Below are 21133 nucleotides of genomic sequence, written 5' to 3' on the forward strand. Positions count from 1 at the left end.
GAGCAAAGCTGTAGTAACATAGTTTGTCTTAAGTGAATTCCATCTTATTTTTCCTTGGTGCAGGATGAAATTGATGCAGCAGTGAAGTTGTTATTGTCATTAAAAGTGAAGTATAAAGCAGCAACAGGACAAGATTACAAAGCTGGTTCTCCTCCAGTAGATTTTTCACCAATGAGTAATAATGGCCCCACTACCGCACTGGATGAGGATTTCGTAGACCCTTGGACGGTGCAGACATCCAATGCAAAAGGTGTAGACTACGACAAACTTATAGGTATTCTACTCTCTCATTTTAAAAAGCATCATTGCTAAAATTTAACATCTGAAAGATGACTCTAATGACTGTAAAAATAGCAAATATTTTACTATATTTTCTCATTTTAAATAGAAGGGGTCTGGGGTGCCAGGATGTTTCTCTTGTGTCACTTTCATAGAATATTGGAACTGGAAGGGACCTCGAGATGTCATTGAATCCAGTCCTCTGCCCTCACAGCAGGACCCAGTACCATCTAGACCAGTGTTTCCCAATTTTATTTAGCCATGGAACCCTTTTTAAAAAACAAACAAAAAAAAAAAAGGCTGGGGAAAACTGGTCAACCAAAAAAAAGGTGGAATAACGGGCAAGCAAAAAAAAACCCCAAAATGCTGGCCCACCCCTAAAACTGCGGTGGCCCCTTGAAAATGGCAACCCCGGGTGACCGCCCAGCTTGCCTGCCCCTAAGACTGGCTTGGGTGGGGGGGAGGAGGAGTGATTGGCTTCTCAGAGAACCCTTACTTTCACTTCAGGGAACCCCGGGGTTCCGCAGGGCACTATTTGGGAAACAGTAGTCTAGCCCATCCCTGATAGATGTCTATCTAACCTGCTCTTAAATAGCTCCAGAGATGGAGATTCCACAACCTCCCTGGGCCACTTATTCCAGTGTTTAACCCTTCTGACGGTTAGGAAGTTTTTCCTAATGTCCAAATTAAACTTGCATTGCTTTTTGTCCTATCCACAGAGGCCAAGGAGAACAATTTTTCTCCCTCCTCCTAGTGATACACTTTTAGATACCTGAAAACCGCTATCATGTCCCCTGTCAGTCTTCTCCTTTCTAAACTAAACAAGCCCAATTATTTCAGTCTTCCTTCTCTGGACCTTCTCCAATTTCTCCACATCTTTCTTGTAATGTGGTTCCCAGAACTGGACATAATACTTCAACTGAGGCCTAATCAGCGCAGAGTAGAGCGGAAGAATGACTTCTCGTGTCTTGCTCATAACATTCCTGTTAATGCATCCTAGAATCATGTTTTCTTTTTTTTGCAACTACATCAAACTGTTGATTCATATTAGCTTGTGGTCCACTATGACCTCTAGATCCCTTTCTTCAGTACTCTTTCCTAGACCGTCACTTCCCATTCTGTATGTGTAAAACTGATTGCTCCTTCCTAGGTGTGGAGTACTTTGCATTTCATAACATAAGAATGGCCTTACTGGGTCAGACCAAAGGTCCGTCCAGCCCAGTAGCTTGTTTGCTGACAGTAGCCAGCATCAGGTGCCCCGCGGGGGTGGACCGAAGACAATGATCAAGCGATTTGTCTTGTACCATCCATCTCCAGCCTCTGACAAACAGAGGCCAGGGACACTATTTCTATCCCCTGGCTAATAGCCTTTTATGGACCTAACCTCCATGAAGTTATCTAACTTCTCTTTAAACTCTGTTATAGTCCTAGCCTTCACAGCCTCCTCTGGCAAGGAGTTCCACAGGTTGATTATGCACTGTATGAAGAACTTTCTTTTATTAGTTTTAAACCTGCTACCCATTAATTTCGTTTGGTTTCCTCTAGTTCTTCTATTATGGGAACTAATAAAAAACTTTTCTTTATTCACTCTTTCCACACCAATCATGATTTTATATACCTCTGTCATATCCCCCCTTAGCCTCCTCTTTTCTAAACTGAAAAGTCCCAGTCGCTTTAGCCTCTCTTCATATGGGACCCGTTCCAAACCCCTAACCATTTTTGTTGCCCTTTTCTGAACCCTTTCCAAGGCCAAAATATCTTTTTTGAGGTGAGGAGATCACATTTGTACACAGTATTCAGGGTGTGGGCGTACCATAGTTTTATACCGGGGCATTAAGATATTCTGTGTCTTATTTTCTATCCCTTTCTTAATGATTCCTAGCATTGTATTTGCCTTTTTGACCGCCGCTGCACACTGTGTGTAAGTTTTCAGGGAACTATCCACGATAACTCCAAGATTTCTTTCCTGATTTGTCGTAGCCAAATTAGCCCCCATCATGCTGCACATATCGTTGGGATTATTTTTTCCAACATGCATTACTTTACATTTATCCACATTAAATTTCATTTGCCGTTTTGTTGCCCAATCACTCAGTTTGGTGAGATCTTTTTGAAGTTCTTCACAGTCTGCTTCTGTCTTGACTATCTTAAACAGTTTAGTATAATCCGCAAACTTTACCACCTCACTGCTACCCCTTTCTCCAGATCATTTATGAATAAGATGAACAGGATTGGTCCCAGGACTGGCCCTTGGGGGACACCACTAGTTACCCCTCTCCATTCTGAAAATTTACCACTTATTCCTACCCTTTGTTTCCTGTCTTTTAACCAGTTCTCAATCCATGAAAGGACCTTCCCTCTTATCCCATGGCAATGTAACTTACACAAGAGCCTTTGGTGAGGGATCTTGTCAAAGGCTTTCTGAAAATCTTAAGTATACTATATCTACTGGATCTCCCTTTGTCTGCATGTTTGTTAACCCCTTCAAAGAACTCTATGGGTATGTCTACACTACCCTCTAATGTAGGCATACCGCAATTGCAAATGAAGCCCGGGATTTGAATTTCCCGGGCTTCATTTGCATAAGCGGGGCTCCGCCATTTTTAAATCCCCGCTCGTTCGAATCCCGTGCCGCGCGGCTACATGGGGCATGAACTAGGTAGTTCGAACTAGGGTTCCTGGTTCGAACTACCATTACTCCTCATTCCACGAGGAAGCCTAGTTCGAACTACCTAGTTCGTGCCGCGTGTAGCCGCGCGGCACGGGGTTCGAACGAGCGGGGATTTAAAAATGGCAGAGCCCCGCTTATGCAAATGAAGCCCGGGAAATTCAAATCCCGGGCTTCATTTGCAATTGCGGTATGCCTACATTACCCTCCTATTTCGAATTAGGAGGGTAGTGTAGACATACCCTAATAGATTAGTAAGACATGATTTCCCTTTACATAAACCATGTTGACTTTTGTCCAACAAATTATGTTCTTCTACATGCCTGACAATTTTATTCTTTACTATTGTTTTGACTAATTTGCCCGGTACATTTCGTTTTAATGTAACTTACAAAAACCTCTTAATGTAAAATATAATACAGTTGGTAGGACCAGTTTCCATTATATTGTGTCTTTATATGTTAGTATCTTTCAGAAACATTCATATTTGAAACTGAAAATGTCCAGAGGTTGATCTCTAATTTGTGAATTTCTGTTTTTAAAATTTGAGCAGAATTCTTTGCTCTTTTTTTAAAAAAAAACTTTTGAAGCGATTGCATTGTTACGTAACTTTCAGAATATGGGGTGCACGGTGCACTATGACTACAGCCCAAGGGTTCTTCCTGCCCTATTTTAACCCCCAGCTTGATTCCCAGAATTTGGACAGAGGAGACCATGTAGAATTGTTAAAGTGGCTCTGAAATAAGGTCATCACACTGTTGAATTGTCAGACAGTATATGAGCCATGGCCAGGTTAAGTAATGTTAGAATTGAGGGAATGCAGCCCACATAAAGAATGTGCATCTAATTGAAAGCATTTTATCTTTTATTCTTACAGTTCGTAAGATAAAAAATAATTGAGGTTAAAGGAAAAAATATTTCTTTACTTTGTATATAGTCAAGGTGGAGCTTGTGTTCATGGTGCTGTATCTTTCTCATTGAAGGATGAGAACACACACACACACACACACACACCCCAGCGCAGCAAGTTTCAGAGCTGTAAAGCACCAGTGTAAACAGCTCCCAGCACTCTTAGGGTACGTCTACACTGCAACACTATTTTGAAATAGCTAGCACTATTCTTAGTCCCATCTACACCGTAGTCAGTTACAAGCAGTCCCCGAGTTACATACAAGATAGGGACTGTAGGTTAAGTTGAATTTGTATGTAAGTCGGAACTGGCGTCCAGATTCAGCCGCTGTTGAAACTGACCAGCGGCTGACTACAGGAAGCCCGAGGCAGAGCTGCTCTGCCCCGGGCTTCCTGGAATCAGCCGCGGCTGAATCTGGACGCCTGGGACAGAGCAGTTGGGGCGCTGCCGGGTAGGTCCCCGCAGCGCCGCACCTCGGTGCTGCGGGGACCAACCCGGCAGCACCCCAGCTGCTCTACCCCAGGTGTTCCCAAGTCAGCCGCTGTTGAAACTGATCAGCGGCTGATTCCAGGAAGCTCGAGGCAGAGCAGCTCTGCCCAGGCTTCCTGGAATCAGCCGCCGATCAGTTTCAACAGTGCCTGAATCTGGATGCCTGGGACAGAGCAGCTGGGGCGCTGCCGGGTAGGTCCAGTAGCGCCGAAGGACGGCGCTGCGGGACCAACCTGGCAGCGCCCCAGCTGCTCTACCCCAGGCGTCAGCGAGAAAAGCCTGGTCTGCTGTGGGGAGGGAGGCACACTAGCTGTGCCCCCCCCTCAGCAGACCAGGGAGACGCGGAGCAAAGCCGCGGAGGACGCGGGCGGCGGGACTGCATCGCGTCTCGGTGGTCCCGCCGCCTGCGTCCTCCGCGGCTTTGCTCCGCGTCTCCCTGGTCTGCTGGGGTGGCCCCCCCAGCAGACCAGGGAGACGCGGAGCGGCTTTTCTCGCCGCGGAGGACGCGGGCGGCAGGACCGCCCAGACGCACCGCGGTCCCACCGCCCGCGTCCTCCGTGGCGAGAAAAGCCCCGTTCGTATGTAGGGATCCAACGTAAGTCGGATCCATGTAACTCGGGGACTGCCTGTATTTTGAAATAGTGTCAAAATACTGTCAAACTGGAGGACTTCTTACTCTGACGCCTGTAACCCTCATTGTATGAGAGCACTCTTCCTCCAACTTCCCTTATTCCTGTTTCAAAATAAGTTCTGTGTAGACATTCCCTATTTCAAAATAAGCTATTTCAAAATAAGCCCTGCTGTGTAAACTCACCCTTAGTTACTCCCTTGGTTGAGGGGGTTTACCTACAGCACACCTCTGAGAGAGCTCTTTCCAGTTGGAACTAGGTGCGAGCTAGAGGTCTGAAGCCTAGGATATGATGCACTTGATGATTTCTTTGCCATTGTGCCTGAACAATATCTTGTTTAAATCCATGGGTGGGTTTTAGCTAGCTATACTTATAATTTGTTGTGCATTTGTTTTTTCAGTTCGATTTGGAAGCAGTAAAATTGATAAAGAGCTAATCAATCGAATAGAGAGAGTTACTGGAAAAACACCTCACCACTTTCTGCGCAGAGGCATCTTTTTTTCTCATAGGTGGGTGAGGTTTTCTTTTGCTCCTCTGGTAATATTCAGAGGCTAGTAAACACAGAAACATATGGATCGGGGTTCATGCAATTTCTATTAATCTTGGCAGGAGCAACCTGTATCCCACAGAAAACCACATCCAGTTCTCATTTATACCAATAAAAACCCAAAATAAAAGCGCTTCAAGTTAGTGAAATTTCTCTTGGTTTACAGTATCATTGCTGGGAGTAAAATATAGCCCAATAAAGTAGGGGAAGTTTGGGAAAAACTAGAAGGGAAAAGCAAAACCTTTGTAGTCACGGATTATAAGAAATCACACTTTCGGTGTATGGTCTTGTGACTGAATAAATGAATAACATGGAAGATTGCAAGTGAAAATACAATTATGTTAAAAGTAAGAATGCTCTTTCAACTTACTGTTTTAACAAAGAACAGTTTCTTTTGAAATTCTAGAAATTCTGAAGTGTCATAGTTCCTCTTGAAGTTAGGTACTAAAAACAGTAAACGCTTCCTGAAGTAAATAGCATTTATATTTTAGTGTGATTCATTCCACATATGTAGCAACAACAGAACTGGGTTCAGAAGCATTATAAACTATCACAAGAACTAAATCTGCTTGGGCTCCAGTATAACTTTCTTTCAAAGGTTTTGTATTGTTGTAAGAAATTAGAGGGGTGGAGAAGGAGTTGGGTTTCTGTTGTGTTGTTGGGATTTTGATTTTGTTTTTGTTTTGTTTGTTGGTAGGTGAAAAGTTATCATTCCAAGAATGCATATTTTCATGCATTGAACATAGTATAATATCCAAACATGGGTGTATGTTTAGGCCCCTCTTCTCTATTGGGATCTGCTAGCATAGACCTCCAGGCTTGTGCAGAGTCCTTGTTGACTTCAATGAGACTCAACACAGATACATGGATCCCAATAGACATTTAGGCTACATCTAAACTGCATCCCTCTGCTGAGAAAAGGATGCAAATCAAGCACTTTGGCGTACAGGAGTGCTGAAAAAGCTCCCCGCTGTTGGCAGAGCCGCGGCTACACTTTACTTTCACTTTCGACACTGAGCCTGATCAGCACAGCTTCGGAACATGAGTATACAAATGAAGCCTGGGATATTTAAATCCCTTCTCATTTGCACTTCTGAAGTGCTTGATTTGCATCCCTCTCTCGACAGAGGGATGTAGTCTAGACACAGTCTTGAGTCCTTAATTTATCATACAGGGCATATACAAAACCTACATTTTTCGATTAAATAACTTATTTTTTTTAACTGAATATTTTAAATATGCTCAGCCAATACCTTCTCTTTTTTAAAAATAATTCTTATGAAGTGTACTATATATTTATAAGACTTTTTTAAGTTACTATAATTGGTTTGTGAATACATTTTGCATTTAAAAGCTTTCATTTTTCTATTCAAAATTTTTACTGTATCTTGCCAGTTGTTCCTTTTGGAGCTGATTTATTCACCTACAGGTTTATTTATTTAACCTTTTTTATTAAATTCTCCAAGTCATATCATTTTTCCTCTATTTTATTTTCTAGAGATATGAACCACATTCTTGATGCATATGAAAATAAGAAGCCCTTTTACCTTTATACAGGTAGAGGTCCCTCCTCAGATGCTATGCATGTTGGTCATCTTATCCCGTTTATTTTCACAAAGTAAGTAACTTTGACATCTAAATTTTTAGTTTATTACTAAATAAATATTTGTTTTTCTTCTGAAATTTTGAACAGCATTTAAAGCTATAAAAATGGTACATGGGATGATTTAGCTGGGGTTGGTCCTATTTTGAGCAGAGGGCTAGACTAAAGAGTCTCCTTAGTTCTCTTCAACCCTAATCTTCTATGATTCTGTGTCCTATGACTGTCTGTGTTATTTCAGCTGTATATAAAATTAAATGCAAAAATATTGTTAATGAAACTCTTACAGTGGCCTGCTTAAAGTAAGTCTATTGTTGTCTATACACCAGCATTACGTCTCCTACGTGGAGCACACATTTTTCTTTGTTAAAGAAAAGAGTCAAAAGTACAGTGTGATCACTAACACAGCAATAGAAACCTTGAGCCTGATTCTCCACTCCCCTGTGTAACCATTTATTTCTATGGCACATGCACGTAAAGCACTAGTCTTGAGGTGAGTGAGTGGAGAGCTCTGGTTTGGCACAATTTTCCATCCATTTTGGATAAGCATATTTTATGACACAAGGTATAAATCTGTGGAGAATCAAGCCCCTTTACTTTTATATTGCCTGAATTAATTTAAATATTTTGGCTGTGTAACCCATTTGCTTTAAGTTGTTATACAAAATAAAATATTTTAATTTCTATTAGATGGCTGCAAGAAGTATTTAATGTTCCGCTGGTTGTACAGTTGACTGATGATGAGAAGTACCTGTGGAAAGATCTGACAATTGAGAAAGCTTCTGAATATGCTGTGGAAAATGCAAAAGACATCATAGCCTGTGGTTTTGACATCAATAAAACCTTTATCTTTTCTGATCTTGACTACTTGGGGTAAGATGATAATGGGTTATATTCAGGCAAGTTTGTGAACTTCCAAGACCTAAAACTTCAAGTATTTTATACCAATTTTAATGGCAGTAGACACAGCATATAGTTATAAGGAAGAACAATGCAGCTGAGAAGTCCCAAACTCTCCATTGTAAAGATTAATTAACAAGATTATGTGAACTATCTCTAACAAATTAGTTCATTTCTTCCTACCTGCCAATGTCAAAAATAATGCTTAAGGAGGGATTTTCAACGCGCTCTACATTGGCCTACCTCTCCTCCCATTCGTGTCTATGTATAACTCCCATTGACTTCAGTGGGAGCTGAGATAAAACAAGACAGACTGCATGTGAAAGTTCCACCCATACCATATGTAAACACACTCATGCTGTATAAACATATTAAAGTGTATTTGGAGACCTATTTTAGCCTTGAACAGAAATAGCAATGTTTGCTGACTAACAGTTGTTCGGGCTGCAGTATTGCTAAAAATTCTCATGAATCTGCAATTATTGACAAATGTTCCCAAAGATGTAAAGTGTTATAGTTGATTGTCCATTAATCTTCTTTCCAAGGAAAGTGAATTAAACATTTGTAAATTGTTATGATTAAGAACAGATATATTTTGTTTATAGTGCATTTTGTAGTCGTATATACTTACTGCATACATAAGTGTATGTAGTGTTTCATATTCTATGACAAATTTAGAACTAATGCAAGATTTTAGGGGAAGAAATCACACACACTCAGCAAGAAATGTTGAAAAGTTAATATTAAGGCCAAATCCATACTACCACATATGTCAGCAAAAATTATGTCACTCCAGGATGTGAAAAAACCATACACTAAGCAACATACATTTTGCCAGCATTCATGGTAATGTGCCCAGCACTATGTCAGTAAGAGAACTTCTCCTGCCAACATAGCTCATTGAAGTGGATTTATTATGTTGACAGGAGAGTGGCTACGAGAGTAATTTTACAGCGACACATCTGTATTGGTACAGCTGTGAGTTTCTATAAACTTGCTAGTGTAGACACAGCCTAACTGCCTTCTTGTGCCTGTGCATGTAAAATATGGGTTCTCTTAATATGGTTTTTCTGTCTTAATGAGACCTGCTAGTCAAGCCAACTTTGAACAAAATTAATTCAGATACCTACATTTTCTTCCACAAGAAAATAATCTATTCATGGATGCTTAGGGAAGGCATGTAAATTAGATGTTCAGATACTATGATGGTGATGATTGATTAAATAGTTCCTGTGGGGCTTGGTGACTTAGGGGACAGAGTTGGAAGTTTTCACTAGACTTGCCTACTCCTTCTTCCCTGAAGGAAAACATTTCTTTTTTTCTTTCTTTTTCATTCTTTTGTTCTTTTTCGTTCTTTCATTCTTTTTTTTTTCCATTTAGCAAAAAGAACTTCCACGCCTTTCCTCTTGAAGAAAGGTGTCTCTAGGTATCTTGTTTTCTTTCCTTTCTATGGTAGCTACCTGGTCCTGTTGCTGCAAAATTCACTTTTGGGGATGATAGCATAGGGATTAGCTTCACAAAGGTTAGTTGCAGACCAAAAGATGGCCATTCCTGAACAACAGAACTGGTCTTTTTTTTCCTCTTGATTAGGGAATGGTGCCTCATGGAAGTCGTTGTTCTGGTTTGTCAAGCTCCTTTTCCATATTAGCCAACCTGACTTGTGGTCTCCCATGATACACTGCAGTCTTCCCTCTTGGAGAGGAAGAAGTCCCTGGCAACGATGCATCATAGAAGATAATCTCCATCAGGAATCTCAGCCCATAGAGGAGAACAGAAACAGGAGGTGTCTGAACCTCAATTCCCCAGAGCCACCTACCTATTAGTATTTTGATTTTTCAGGGATTTGAGGGTGTTTTGTTGTTGTTTGTTTGTTGTTGGGTTTTTTTTTTTAACAACAAAACTGAAATTTTCTACAAAAAGCAAACAGTTAATTTGGTTAAAAACCCAGTTTTCCATTGAAAACCAGTTGTGAAGCCAGCCCCAGTGACCAAGTAGTATGTTAGCTTGTGGAGAAAAGGCTATAAACTTCATAAATATTAAATCTAGATTATCAATAAATTTAGAACCTAATTTTTTAACAAATACCAGAAGCAGTGCTTCTGTGGTGGTATAAAAATATATCTGTGTTGTTTAGATGCTATTACAGAAAATTAGTCTCCCCTCTTTGACATTAAATTCTTCGCCTTTATATCCCCCCCCCCCCCCTCTTTTTTTTTACAGAATGAGTCCAGGATTCTACAAGAATATTGCAAAGGTTCAGAAGCATGTTACATTTAATCAAGTGAAGGGGATCTTTGGCTTTACAGACAGTGATTGCATTGGTAAGAAAATGAATGTGAGTTACTGGAAAGGACTGCTATTTGCATTTTGTGTGATACCAAAGGCACCTTGATTGTGTAAACAGACTAGCACCTGCTGCTCATTGGAAAAACTGACCAGAGTAGCACAAATATTAATATTTTGAACTGATCACGTAGGACATAGTCCTAGAGTCCTTACTTAGGCAAAACACCTTTAGCTACCACTGTAAGTTTTCCCAGTGTAAGGGCGGCTGTTTATGGCCTCGATAGCAATGAAGTATGAAATACAGAAGTTGTTGACATTCATGCAATGTCCACAGTGTAGAGAGTAATTCTTTGTGTAATTCAGTGCTATAACTAATACCTAATAATAACACTTCTATAGCACTTTCTACCTTAAATGCATTTTCCAGGTTTTAATCTAGTCTCAAAAAGGTATAAGTACACTATCTGTATTTTTCAGATTGAAAAATAGAGTGCTAAAGGCCTAATTTTCAGAGGTGCTGAGCAGCCACAGCTTCCATTCATATAGTTGTAGGTGCTTATAGTTCCAAATGGCTTTGAAGCTCAAAGATATCATTAGAACTCAAGTTTCTGGTTCCCAGCCCTGTTCTCAAACTCCTCAGGCCTCTTTTAGCTTCTCAGAATTTATTGTTATATTCTAGGGTGTGATTCCCACATATTGGCTGGGCTCCAGGGAGAAAAAACGAGGTTTGTTATAAATGGCCACGGTTATTTAGGCTATGTGGGGACACTGAGCACTCTTTTTCCAGTTTGGAGAAATCTACCATTGCCCCTCTTCAATTTGGAGAGGGAGTTGAGCTGTGAATCTCAGCCTTGGGAAACCAGGCAAGGAGGTAATACACACCATCTCCTCTGCTTCTCCTGGAGAGGGCAAAAGGCATCTTTGGAAAAGTCTGAAGCATGAGATTAGATGATAGTCACATTCTTAATGAAAAATAAGCATATTGATGGCAGTGCGGAGCTTTCTGTTCTCCCTAGGGCCTGTGAAAGAAGGGAATGAATGGGGATTCACGGATTCCAAAGCCAGAAAGGGCCAGCCTAACTCCCCACACTCACACAGTCTGCACAGTTTCTCACAGTGTGGGGTCTAAAACATACCTTTTAGAAAGACAGCAATTCTCATCTTGCTGAACTCAAACATTCACTTTTTTATGTGGTAATAGACTAAATCCATCTCTGTAATACAACTCTTAATTCTCTTACTGTAGTGCTAAATATTTGTGTGTGTTGAATGTTATTCAACTGGCAAGGGGCAAATAAAAATGCTCAAAAGTGTGTTCTTTCCTAGGGAAGATCAGTTTTCCTGCTATCCAAGCTGCTCCATCCTTTAGCTCATCATTTCCACAAATCTTCAAAGACAAGAAAGACATTCAGTGTCTTATCCCATGTGCCATTGATCAGGTTAGAAATTATTTTATGTGGTTTGGGGATTTTTAAAATGCACCCATCAGATTTTTTGGGGTGACAAAAAATTAGAAAACATCCATCTCACAGGCAACCTCCTTAGGCAGAAGTCTGAGAATATGGATAGGTCTTGTACTGTGTCCTAATAGGAATAATGCAGGCTTATTAGCCCTGTAGGCACTTTACTAATTTCATATGGATTCCCATTAAGTCTTGAACTTGTCATGATATCCAACTAATCCCTAGTTTGCAAATGTATGTACTATGGTCACATGTAATGTGTGGCTCTTATAGTGCTTTTCATCAGTAGAACTCAAAGCACTACAAAGATCGATATCATTATCCCTGTTTTACAGCTGGGGAAACTGAGGCACAGGAAAAGGAAGTGACTTCCCCAAGATCACCTACCATATCCATGGCAGAGCCTGGAATAGAACTCATGTTTCCTAAGTCTAGTACCGAGCTATTGCATTATATCCTATAAGTGAGGTCTCGGGGGCCATGGAGAGATTGCTCACTTAGGGTAAACTGCAAAGAATGGGGCAGACAGACCTCCAAACTGGTGGTTATTCTAATACAAGTTGGAGCTCCCTGGTTCGGCACCCTCAGGACCTGAACAGTTCCAAACAAGGGGGTTTTCCAGACTAGGGAAGGTCAGGCCTCAGGTTCTCCCGGGCTTTCCCTCTTGGCCACCAGTCCAGCAAGTATGCTGCCCAGGCCCGCTGGTGGAGCTCCAATCCAACTTGTCAGCCTAGTTCTGGCTGGCGGTGCTTCCTGCCCCCAGCTGTCTTTTGTGTAAGGATTATATCTCTGATGTAATCTCCTATTTCCTAAGCATTACCAATAGGTTAGTTACACCGGTTAACATAACCCACCTTCAGCCATTTACAGGTAAAAATCTTGTCACTTGGAGTGTCCATGCTAAATGAAGCTAATAGAGTGGGCTACAAGTGCCTAATACTTAACTTTTGATGTCATTAGGATGTAGAATGTAGCAGCCTGTTCAGTTCATGTCTTTGTTCAAACCTTAATTAAAGGTGTCAAATTTGCAAATGAAGGCAAGTTCCTCATCTAGTTTTTGCTTTGTAATAATATAGTCACTTTGAGATCCGTTAATAAGTGCCTGGGCAGGTTAAAATGTTCCCCAACCGGTTTCTGAGAGAGATCATTTTGAATATCCGATCTGTGTCCATTAATCCTTTGTCATAAAGACTGTTCAGTTTAGCCAATGTACATGGCAGAGGGGCATTGCCCGGGCACTCATTAATGGATTTAAATTGACTCTGAGAGATTTTTCCTGAAGGTCACTGATTGGAACCTGAACCAGTTCTAATCAAACAGTTCGGAACTATGCATATTCCATTTTATTCAAGGCTTTTATTGTTGGCTGTTCTAGGATCCTTATTTTAGAATGACCAGGGATGTAGCCCCAAGGATTGGATATCTTAAACCAGCTTTGCTGCATTCAATCTTCTTCCCAGCACTGCAAGGCGCACAGACAAAAATGAGTGCTAGTGACCCCAATTCCTCCATCTTCCTCACTGACACACCCAAGCAGATCAAGACAAAGGTAAGAACCTACACAACATGGGAAACAAATACAGCTCTATATTCTGTGGAATAATTTGCTTGAGGATTACAATAAGCCCTTTTTTTCATTTTGTTGACCATTATTTTAAACATACCCATGTTAATGCTTGTAGAACTAGCAGAATCTTGTTAGGGGATAAGACAATATGCCACGTCTATTTTTTAAGGCAGAATTCATTTACTAACCCTAACTATTAAAATTACCCACTGTACATACTGACACTCATGCACACAGTTCTACAGATGGGATATAATTACCAGCCTCACTTGCTCATGATATTTCATTGGCCAGGTGGTCTAGACATGAGGAGAGGAGCAGGGTTGTGTTAATGTGCACTGATGCTCCTAGAGGATGATTGTAGAACCGAAAGACCCAATTCTGTAGTTTTGCACCCATCTTTTTGTAAATTTTAGTCCATAGATCTTGTGGTGTTGCACTGCCCCAGAACACTGTATGACCATGAGTCAGTAGTTTACAGCAGATGGGACTTGGATCTTCTTTTCTCAATGGAGTTTTTGTCCCTCTCCCTCTCCCTTCGGTGGGTTATTTTGCAGGGCTCGTTTGTTTTGTTCTTCAGCCATCAAAGTGGTGCTGTCAGCTGGTCTCCAGACAAGCTGGCTTCAGGGACTGATTCCTTACACCTAACTTTAACAGAGTTAAGGCAATACAAAGTTTAAAATGGGGTTTCAGTTACACTATATTAAAAAAGTTCCAAAAAGAAAAAGTTACAACAGATTCTCCAAAGGCAATTCTTAACAGGTTACTAACAAATTAATCAAAATCCCGTTCATAAAAATTGAGCCACAATTCATGAGATTACATACATCACGTCACATTGGTAGATATAATTTATTAAAGGGGTGATTTCATGCTGCAGCCCTACATCCACATCTTTTTTCCTTTTTAGAATTTATTCTGATGTATCTTCAGAAATTGACTGAGTCAGACAAACATAACCAACCTAGTCTGATCTTTTGCCCTGTCAGCTAAACTACCAGAATAATATTTAATGTACTAAAAATCCTGTTTGTTCAACTGGTGTCTGCAGAGTTTTGCCATAAGAATAAGGACTGGCAATATCCCTATTCCACAAATACATAGCAGATATCTATAATTTTAAAGACTGGCAATCTGTGATATAAATCAAATGAAGAGTTCTTGTTGTTCTTTGTTGACTACTCTGTGACACCAAATATCACTGTGCTACACAGTGACAGTTGCTAGGCAGGCCAAACTTTCATTGCGGCTCAGTGGATTTGCTGCTGCCATGCACTTCTCCAGCTAATTAGTTGGTGCACAGAAATATTACATTAGCCTTCTCTTTGGTGTTAAAAAGAGTTTCTATTTCCTCTCCAGTGTATTCCCATAACTCACTTAATTCTGAAGAAAATCAGACATGCATAATGATAGGAGACTAAATTAGACAAGGTGTGTGCATGTGACATGATTCACTGTGTACTTTGCACAAAGAATGAGTCATCCTTGTACTTAAGAAGTTAAGTGTTCAGAAGAGGAGTGTTCACCCCATGTGTTGATCAAGGAGGGGTCATTGTCAGTCAAGGGCTGAGAAAGATTTGTTGTGTGTATGACTGGTTAGGCAGCATTCCTAACATGTTTGACAAACTGTTAGATAATGTAGCAGCTAGAGTCTTTTTCCTGAGTTTTTTTTTTCTGTGAAGAATCTGGGTTCTGCATATAAACTGCTGTGTGTGTGGCATCAGTATTTGTTTAAGAATTATAATTACAGCTTCACAATTGTGTCCTTTTGCATTTGTGCGGGGAAAATTCCACAATTATGCAGAAATTGGCATTAAGTAGGTAGATTAACTCTTCTATTTTATTGGGAGAGGGGAAACAACCTTAACCCCTACCTTTTAAAATAGTGATATTCATTTAAATACAATAGAAGTAGTTTCCCTCCAGCCTCTCAGAAACATATACACCAGGGGTGGGCAATAATTTTTGACCAGGGGCTACTTCAGAAATTTTTGAAGAGGCCCTAGGTTGCCCCAGAATGGGTGGGGCCTCAGGTGGAAGGGGTGGGCCAGACACTTCTGTGCTTCCCTGCCCACAGATCCTGATTGGTCTGTGGGAGGAGGAGTGCGTGAAGTCTTTGCCCCTGTCCCCCTGGAGAGGAGACTGGCAGTGGGAGGAGACTTTGCGCACTGTCTCTCCCTCCCCATCCTCAAGCCAATCAGGACCTGGGGGCAGAGAGAGCACATGAAGTCTGCCCCCTGCCCTGCCCCACCCTGCAAGGAGCGCACAGCACTTCTAAGCGTCGTGCATTCCTTGCAGGGCAGGGCAGGAGGAGACTTTGTGTGCTTCCCGTCCACCTCCGGACCCTGATTGGCCTTGGGGCTGGGGGTGCTCTCACTCCCTGCCCTCTGGCACATGGCACTTAGACTCAACCGCCAGGGTTGACTCTAAGCACTGTGTGCTCCTCTGTCCCTAGGCCTTGATTGGCATAGGGGGTGGGGGAGTGGCTGGACCTCAGCGGGCCAGATCAATCTGCTTAGCGGGCCAGATCCGGCCCACAGAGGCCCTTTGGCTCACCCCTGAGATGCACTCACGGGGCAATACAAGGTATTGTAGCCCAGGAAATCCTATATCTGCAACTGGTTGAAACAATAATTAAAGATAGAATTATTAATATCAGATAGCAATATGATAGACATTTCTGCAAAGAAAAATTATGGCTTAAAATAGAATTTTTCAAACATGTAAGTAAAATTTTGTATAAAGGAGAATTAACGTTGATTTAAACTTTCAAAGGCCTTTGAAAAAGTTCATCCCAAGAGGCAATTAAGACGTCCTGGCGAGAAAGGCAAAGTACTGTCTATCAACAATTGGCTAAGAGACAAAACAGAGTAGGAATAAATAGCAAAAATCCATTGTGACAAAAAAGCCGTGGCACAAGATTCTGTACTACAGCTGATTTTTAATAACTTCCTTAATGATCTGGAGCACTGATATGAGCACTGAGGTGGTAAAATTTGCAGATTCAAGCTATAATTCAGTTAGTCGAGACTGTGAGGATATTGAGAGGGAGCTAACCGGACTAGCTGACTGGTCAACATTATGGTACATTTAAATTCATGGCATAGTAATCCCAACTGCTTATACATGTAACTGGATTTTAAAATTAACTTCATCAGCTCAGAAAAAAGACTTTGTTGTTGCGAACAGCTCAATGAAACCCTTTGCTCGGTGTGCAGAAGCATTCCAAAATGTTTGCACACTTAAGGAATGAGGGGAAGAATTATACCGAAAATATCACTACAGGCAGTCCCCGGGTTACGTACAAGATAGGGACTGTAGGTATGTTCTTAAGTTGAATTTGTATGTAAGTCGGAACTGGTACATATTGTAGGGGAAACTCTAGCCAAACATTTCTCCAGAGCTCAGTTTTATTCTCCCACACCTCACTTCCCTCAGTCCTTTATTCTCAAGCTGAGGTGTCTGCTGAGAAAAGCCGCTCCGCGTCTCCCTGGTCTGTTGGGGGGGGGAGGGCACTAGCTTCGCGTCTCCCTGGTCTGCTGGGGGGAAGCAGCTAGTGTGGGGTTGCCTCACCCCGTTTGTAAGTAGGGATCCGATGTAAGTCAGATCCATGTAACCCGGGGACTGCCTGTATATGAAACAATAGTATGCTCTCTGCTGGAATTCTGCTTTCAGTACCAGTCGTCCCTTTCTGTAAGTATATTGAACAATTGGATGAGATTCAGAGACTGGAAACATTAATTATTCAAAGCATGAAAAAATTCTTATTTGAAGAGTCAAAAGACTGGAATTGCTTGCCTTCTGTGGAGGTGCATGTTCAGACATGATAAAAATATATAAAATAATGAGTGGTCTAGAAAAGGCAGATTGTGAGTTGCTGTTCACCCCGTCTCATAATACAAGAATGAGGGGAAATGCCTTAAAACTTGAAGATGGCAAATTCAAAATTGATTACAAAATTGTTTTCAGACAATGAATAATTGGCCCATGAACCTCACCGACCCAAGATATCGTTTAAAATCCAGAGCTTAGCAAGATTCATATGCAGGTTAGATATTTGTACAACTAAAATACCTAGTTATAGCACTAGCAATAAATCCCAAACAGGATTGGAAATGGCGGAGATGCTCAATGACTTCTTTGTTTCGGTCTTCACCGAGAAGTCTGGAGGTGTGCCTAACGTAGTGAATACAAGCAGAGAGAGGGTAAGTTTAGAAGATAGGATACACAAAGAACAAGTTAAAAATCACTTAGGAAAGTTAGATGTCAGCAAGTCACCAGGTCCTGATGAAATGCATCCCAGGATACTCAAGGAGCTGATAGAGGAGGTATCTGAGCCTTTAGCTATGATCTTTGAAAAATCATGGCAGACAGGGGAGATTCCAGAAGACTGGAAAAGGGCAAATATTGTGCCCATCTATAAAAAGGGGAATAAGAACAACCCAGGAAACTACAGACCGGTCAGTTTAACGTCTGTCCCAGGGAAGATAATGGAGCAGGTAATTAAGGAAATCATATGCAAACACTTGGAAGGTAATAAAGTGATAGGGAATAGCCAGCATGGGTTTGTGAAGAACAAGTCATGCCAAACTAATCTGATAGCTTTCTTTGATAAGATAACGAGCCTTGTGGATAAGGGAGAAGCGGTGGATGTTATATACCTAGACTTTAGTAAGGCATTTGATACGGTCTCGCATGATATTCTTATTGATAAACTAGGCAAATATAACTTAGATAGGGCCACGATAAGGTGGGTGCATAATTGGCTGGATAACCGTAGTCAGAGAGTTGTTGTTAACGGTGCTAAATCCTGCTGGAAAGGGATAACAAGTGGAGTTCCTCAAGGGTTTGTTTTGGGACCCGTACTGTTCAATATCTTCATCAACGATGTAGATATTGGGATAGAGAGTACGCTTATTAAGTTTGCAGATGATACCAAACTGGGTGGGGTTGCAACTTCTTTGGAGGATAGGGATATAATTCAAAATGACCTTAGCAAGTTAGAGAAATGGTCAGAGGTAAACAGGATGAGGTTTAATAAAGAGAAATGCAAAGTGCTCCACTTAGGAAGGAACAATCAGTTCCATACATACAAGATGGGAAGCGACTGTCTAGGAAGGAGCATGGCGGAAAGGGATCTAGGGGTCATAGTGGACCACAAGTTGAATATGAGCCAACAGTGTGATGCTGTTGCAAAAAAAGCAAATATGATTCTAGGTTGTATCAACAGGTGTGTTGTAAGCAAAACTCGTGAAGTCATTCTGCCGCTCTACTCTGCACTAGTGAGGCCTCAGCTGGAGTACTGTGTCCAGTTCTGGGCGCCACATTTCAAGAAAGATATGGAGAAATTGGAAAGGGTACAGAGAAGAGCGACAAGAATGATTAAAGGTTTAGAGAACATGACCTATGAAGCCAGGCTTCATGAACTGGGCTTGTTTAGTTTGGAAAAAAGAAGATTAAGGGGGGACATGATAGCGGTTTTCAAATATCTAAAAGGGTGTCACAAGGAGGAAGGCGAAAATTTGTTCCTCTTGGTTTCTGAGGACAGGACAAGGAGTAATGGGCTTAAAGTGCAGCAGGGGAGGTTTAGATTGGACATTAGGAAAAACTGTCAGGGTGGTCAAATATTGGAATAAATTGCCAAGGGAGGTGGTGGAATCTCCCTCTCTGGAGATATTTAAGAACAGGTTAGATAGACATCTGTCAGGGATGGTGTAGACGGAGCTTGATCCTGCCTTGAGGGTGGGGGGCTGGACTCGATGACCTCTCGAGGTCCCTTCCAGTCCTATTATTCTATGATTCTATGATTCGTCTGTAAACAGAAGGCTTTTTTAAAAAAGGAAAATAGCAAAAATGAAGGTGCTGGACACTGTGTCTTTCCAGCCTGTGCCATTATCTTCAGCTCCTGTCTCCTTCTCTCATCACTGATGATAGTTACTAAATCCTACCAGTTTTAGTCTCTGTCTAATCTCTTTAAAACTGTCTGTTCTGTTTCATTCTCCTTCAAAGTTAATTTCTCAGTGAGGTGAATATAGGATATACTTAACAATTTGCTGCTATTTGTATGAAGATAGTTTCGTACAATAATAATAATGCATAGCCTTCCTTACATATGGTGACAGTGGCAGCAGAAACGACTAGGTGTTCTTAATGAAAATCTGGGTAAATTTGTAATGCAACTTGATTATACCTAACAGGCCAGTTTATGGACTGATTGTGTGCACCATCATCTTGTACTGCTCCTCACATCTTGTCACTCCCCTAGTCGTGTCTTCCCATTGCCTTCTGCATCAGGCTCAGGCTTATTGCCCGGCTTTAAGGCTTTGCACAAATATGTTCTTGCTTGCAACTTAACTAGTCTTTAAGATCAATTTTGGTATATAATATTAATATAAGTGATTATGGCCCTTCACACTGCAATCCCTATTTGACATAACTTATACAATAAATAATTATTTTTGTTCTAGATCAATAAGCATGCCTTCTCTGGAGGTAAAGATACTATTGAAGAACACAGGAAGTATGGGGGTAACTGTGAGGTGGATGTCTCTTATATGTATCTCACCTTCTTCCTTGAAGATGATGACAAACTTGAAAAAATGAAGCAGGTAAGGAGCCCACTTAAAGTATATTGTGCATATAAACCATATTTGTATAGTGTCCATTGTCTCCTAAACCTTTGTAGCTTTTAAAGTTAGTGAAAAGTTTATTTTAGATCTTTGTGGACTAACTCAGCTTTCTACATGTTTGTATATATACAATAAAATCCACAGAAAAGATCTTGATGATAATATAAGTAATTTCCCTCTAAAACCTATCTTACAATAACTCCATGTCCCAGGAGTTGTGGTAGGGCCCTCTCACCACTCTGCCTGTAAGGATCATTGATGGGTCTAACCAGGCAGTACTTTCACTCACTGCTGAAAACCACTGTAACAAGACTAGTTTGACTTTCTCCAATCAGAATAGCTGTAAGAAAGACCAGGAGCTGCCAATTTTTCTTTCTGTCCCCACAGCTTTTCCCTGAACAGGAAAGGAGGCAGAGTTAGGGACATTCATTATCCCCATAGAATACTGCAGCCAAGTCCTTGTATGTTCCAGAAGCACAATGGGACATGCTTTCTTCAGAGAGGTTTTCTGAAAATCTCCTAGCACTGCATCAACAAAGCACTGCACTTCCAGTGCTAATGCACAAATAGACCTTCTGCCAGGATTTTACCACCATGCTGTCTCAGATTTGGTGACAAAAATACCTCACCTAGCCTAGCACTAATGAAACTACACCCACTATAGTGAAATAGTGGGAGGGTTTCAAAAAACTGTCATTGTAGATGCAGCTTCCTAACTGAGTGAAATGTCATTAAAAGACCAAAAGTCCACTGAAATGTATTGGAATAATTACATTTGGGCTTTAAGAAGTGTAGCCATTGGGTATTAGCAACAACTGTGGCTTGAACAAATACGAAAAAATGGCTTAATAGTAAAGGCAGATGAAACCAAACTGTTTTTATTACCACTTCAAAACCAAGGCTGAGCTGCCCTAAGCCTTAGCCACAGTTTCTAACACAGTGCTGAAGAGTTTGGTACTGTATACGTTTGCCCCTAAGCCATTTAACAGCTGTGCAGTTGAATGCACTGCTAGCAAAACACATATATTTCCTAGTGTGGAAATAGACTTTCAGGGCCATTCAGTATAAACAGGATCCTCTATCCATGTATAGAATCTCTGTAGAACCTCATGAAAGAAAAGCAACAGTTTTGGGTATGCTGTTGTGAAGTACAAGCTGGCTACTGC

The 21133-nt window shown here is 41.1% G+C and overlaps 1 protein-coding gene across 4 annotated transcripts in view; it reads left to right on the forward strand.

Moving 5' to 3' along the window:
- WARS1 (tryptophanyl-tRNA synthetase 1) overlaps positions 1-21133 on the forward strand; it is a 32847-nt gene that overhangs the window by 8278 nt on the left and 3436 nt on the right. For all 4 annotated transcript variants that reach the window (XM_006123785.4, XM_006123786.4, XM_006123788.4 and 1 more), the window contains 8 exons: positions 64-274; positions 5376-5484; positions 7021-7140; positions 7813-7995; positions 10243-10343; positions 11635-11747; positions 13147-13320; positions 19806-19946. In XM_006123785.4, coding sequence (XP_006123847.1) covers positions 64-274; positions 5376-5484; positions 7021-7140; positions 7813-7995; positions 10243-10343; positions 11635-11747; positions 13147-13320; positions 19806-19946 — 1152 coding nt within the window. The remainder of the gene's footprint in view (positions 1-63; positions 275-5375; positions 5485-7020; positions 7141-7812; positions 7996-10242; positions 10344-11634; positions 11748-13146; positions 13321-19805; positions 19947-21133) is intronic.

Source organism: Pelodiscus sinensis, chromosome 4 (assembly GCF_049634645.1).
Source record: "Pelodiscus sinensis isolate JC-2024 chromosome 4, ASM4963464v1, whole genome shotgun sequence".
NCBI lineage: Eukaryota > Metazoa > Chordata > Testudines > Trionychidae > Pelodiscus > Pelodiscus sinensis.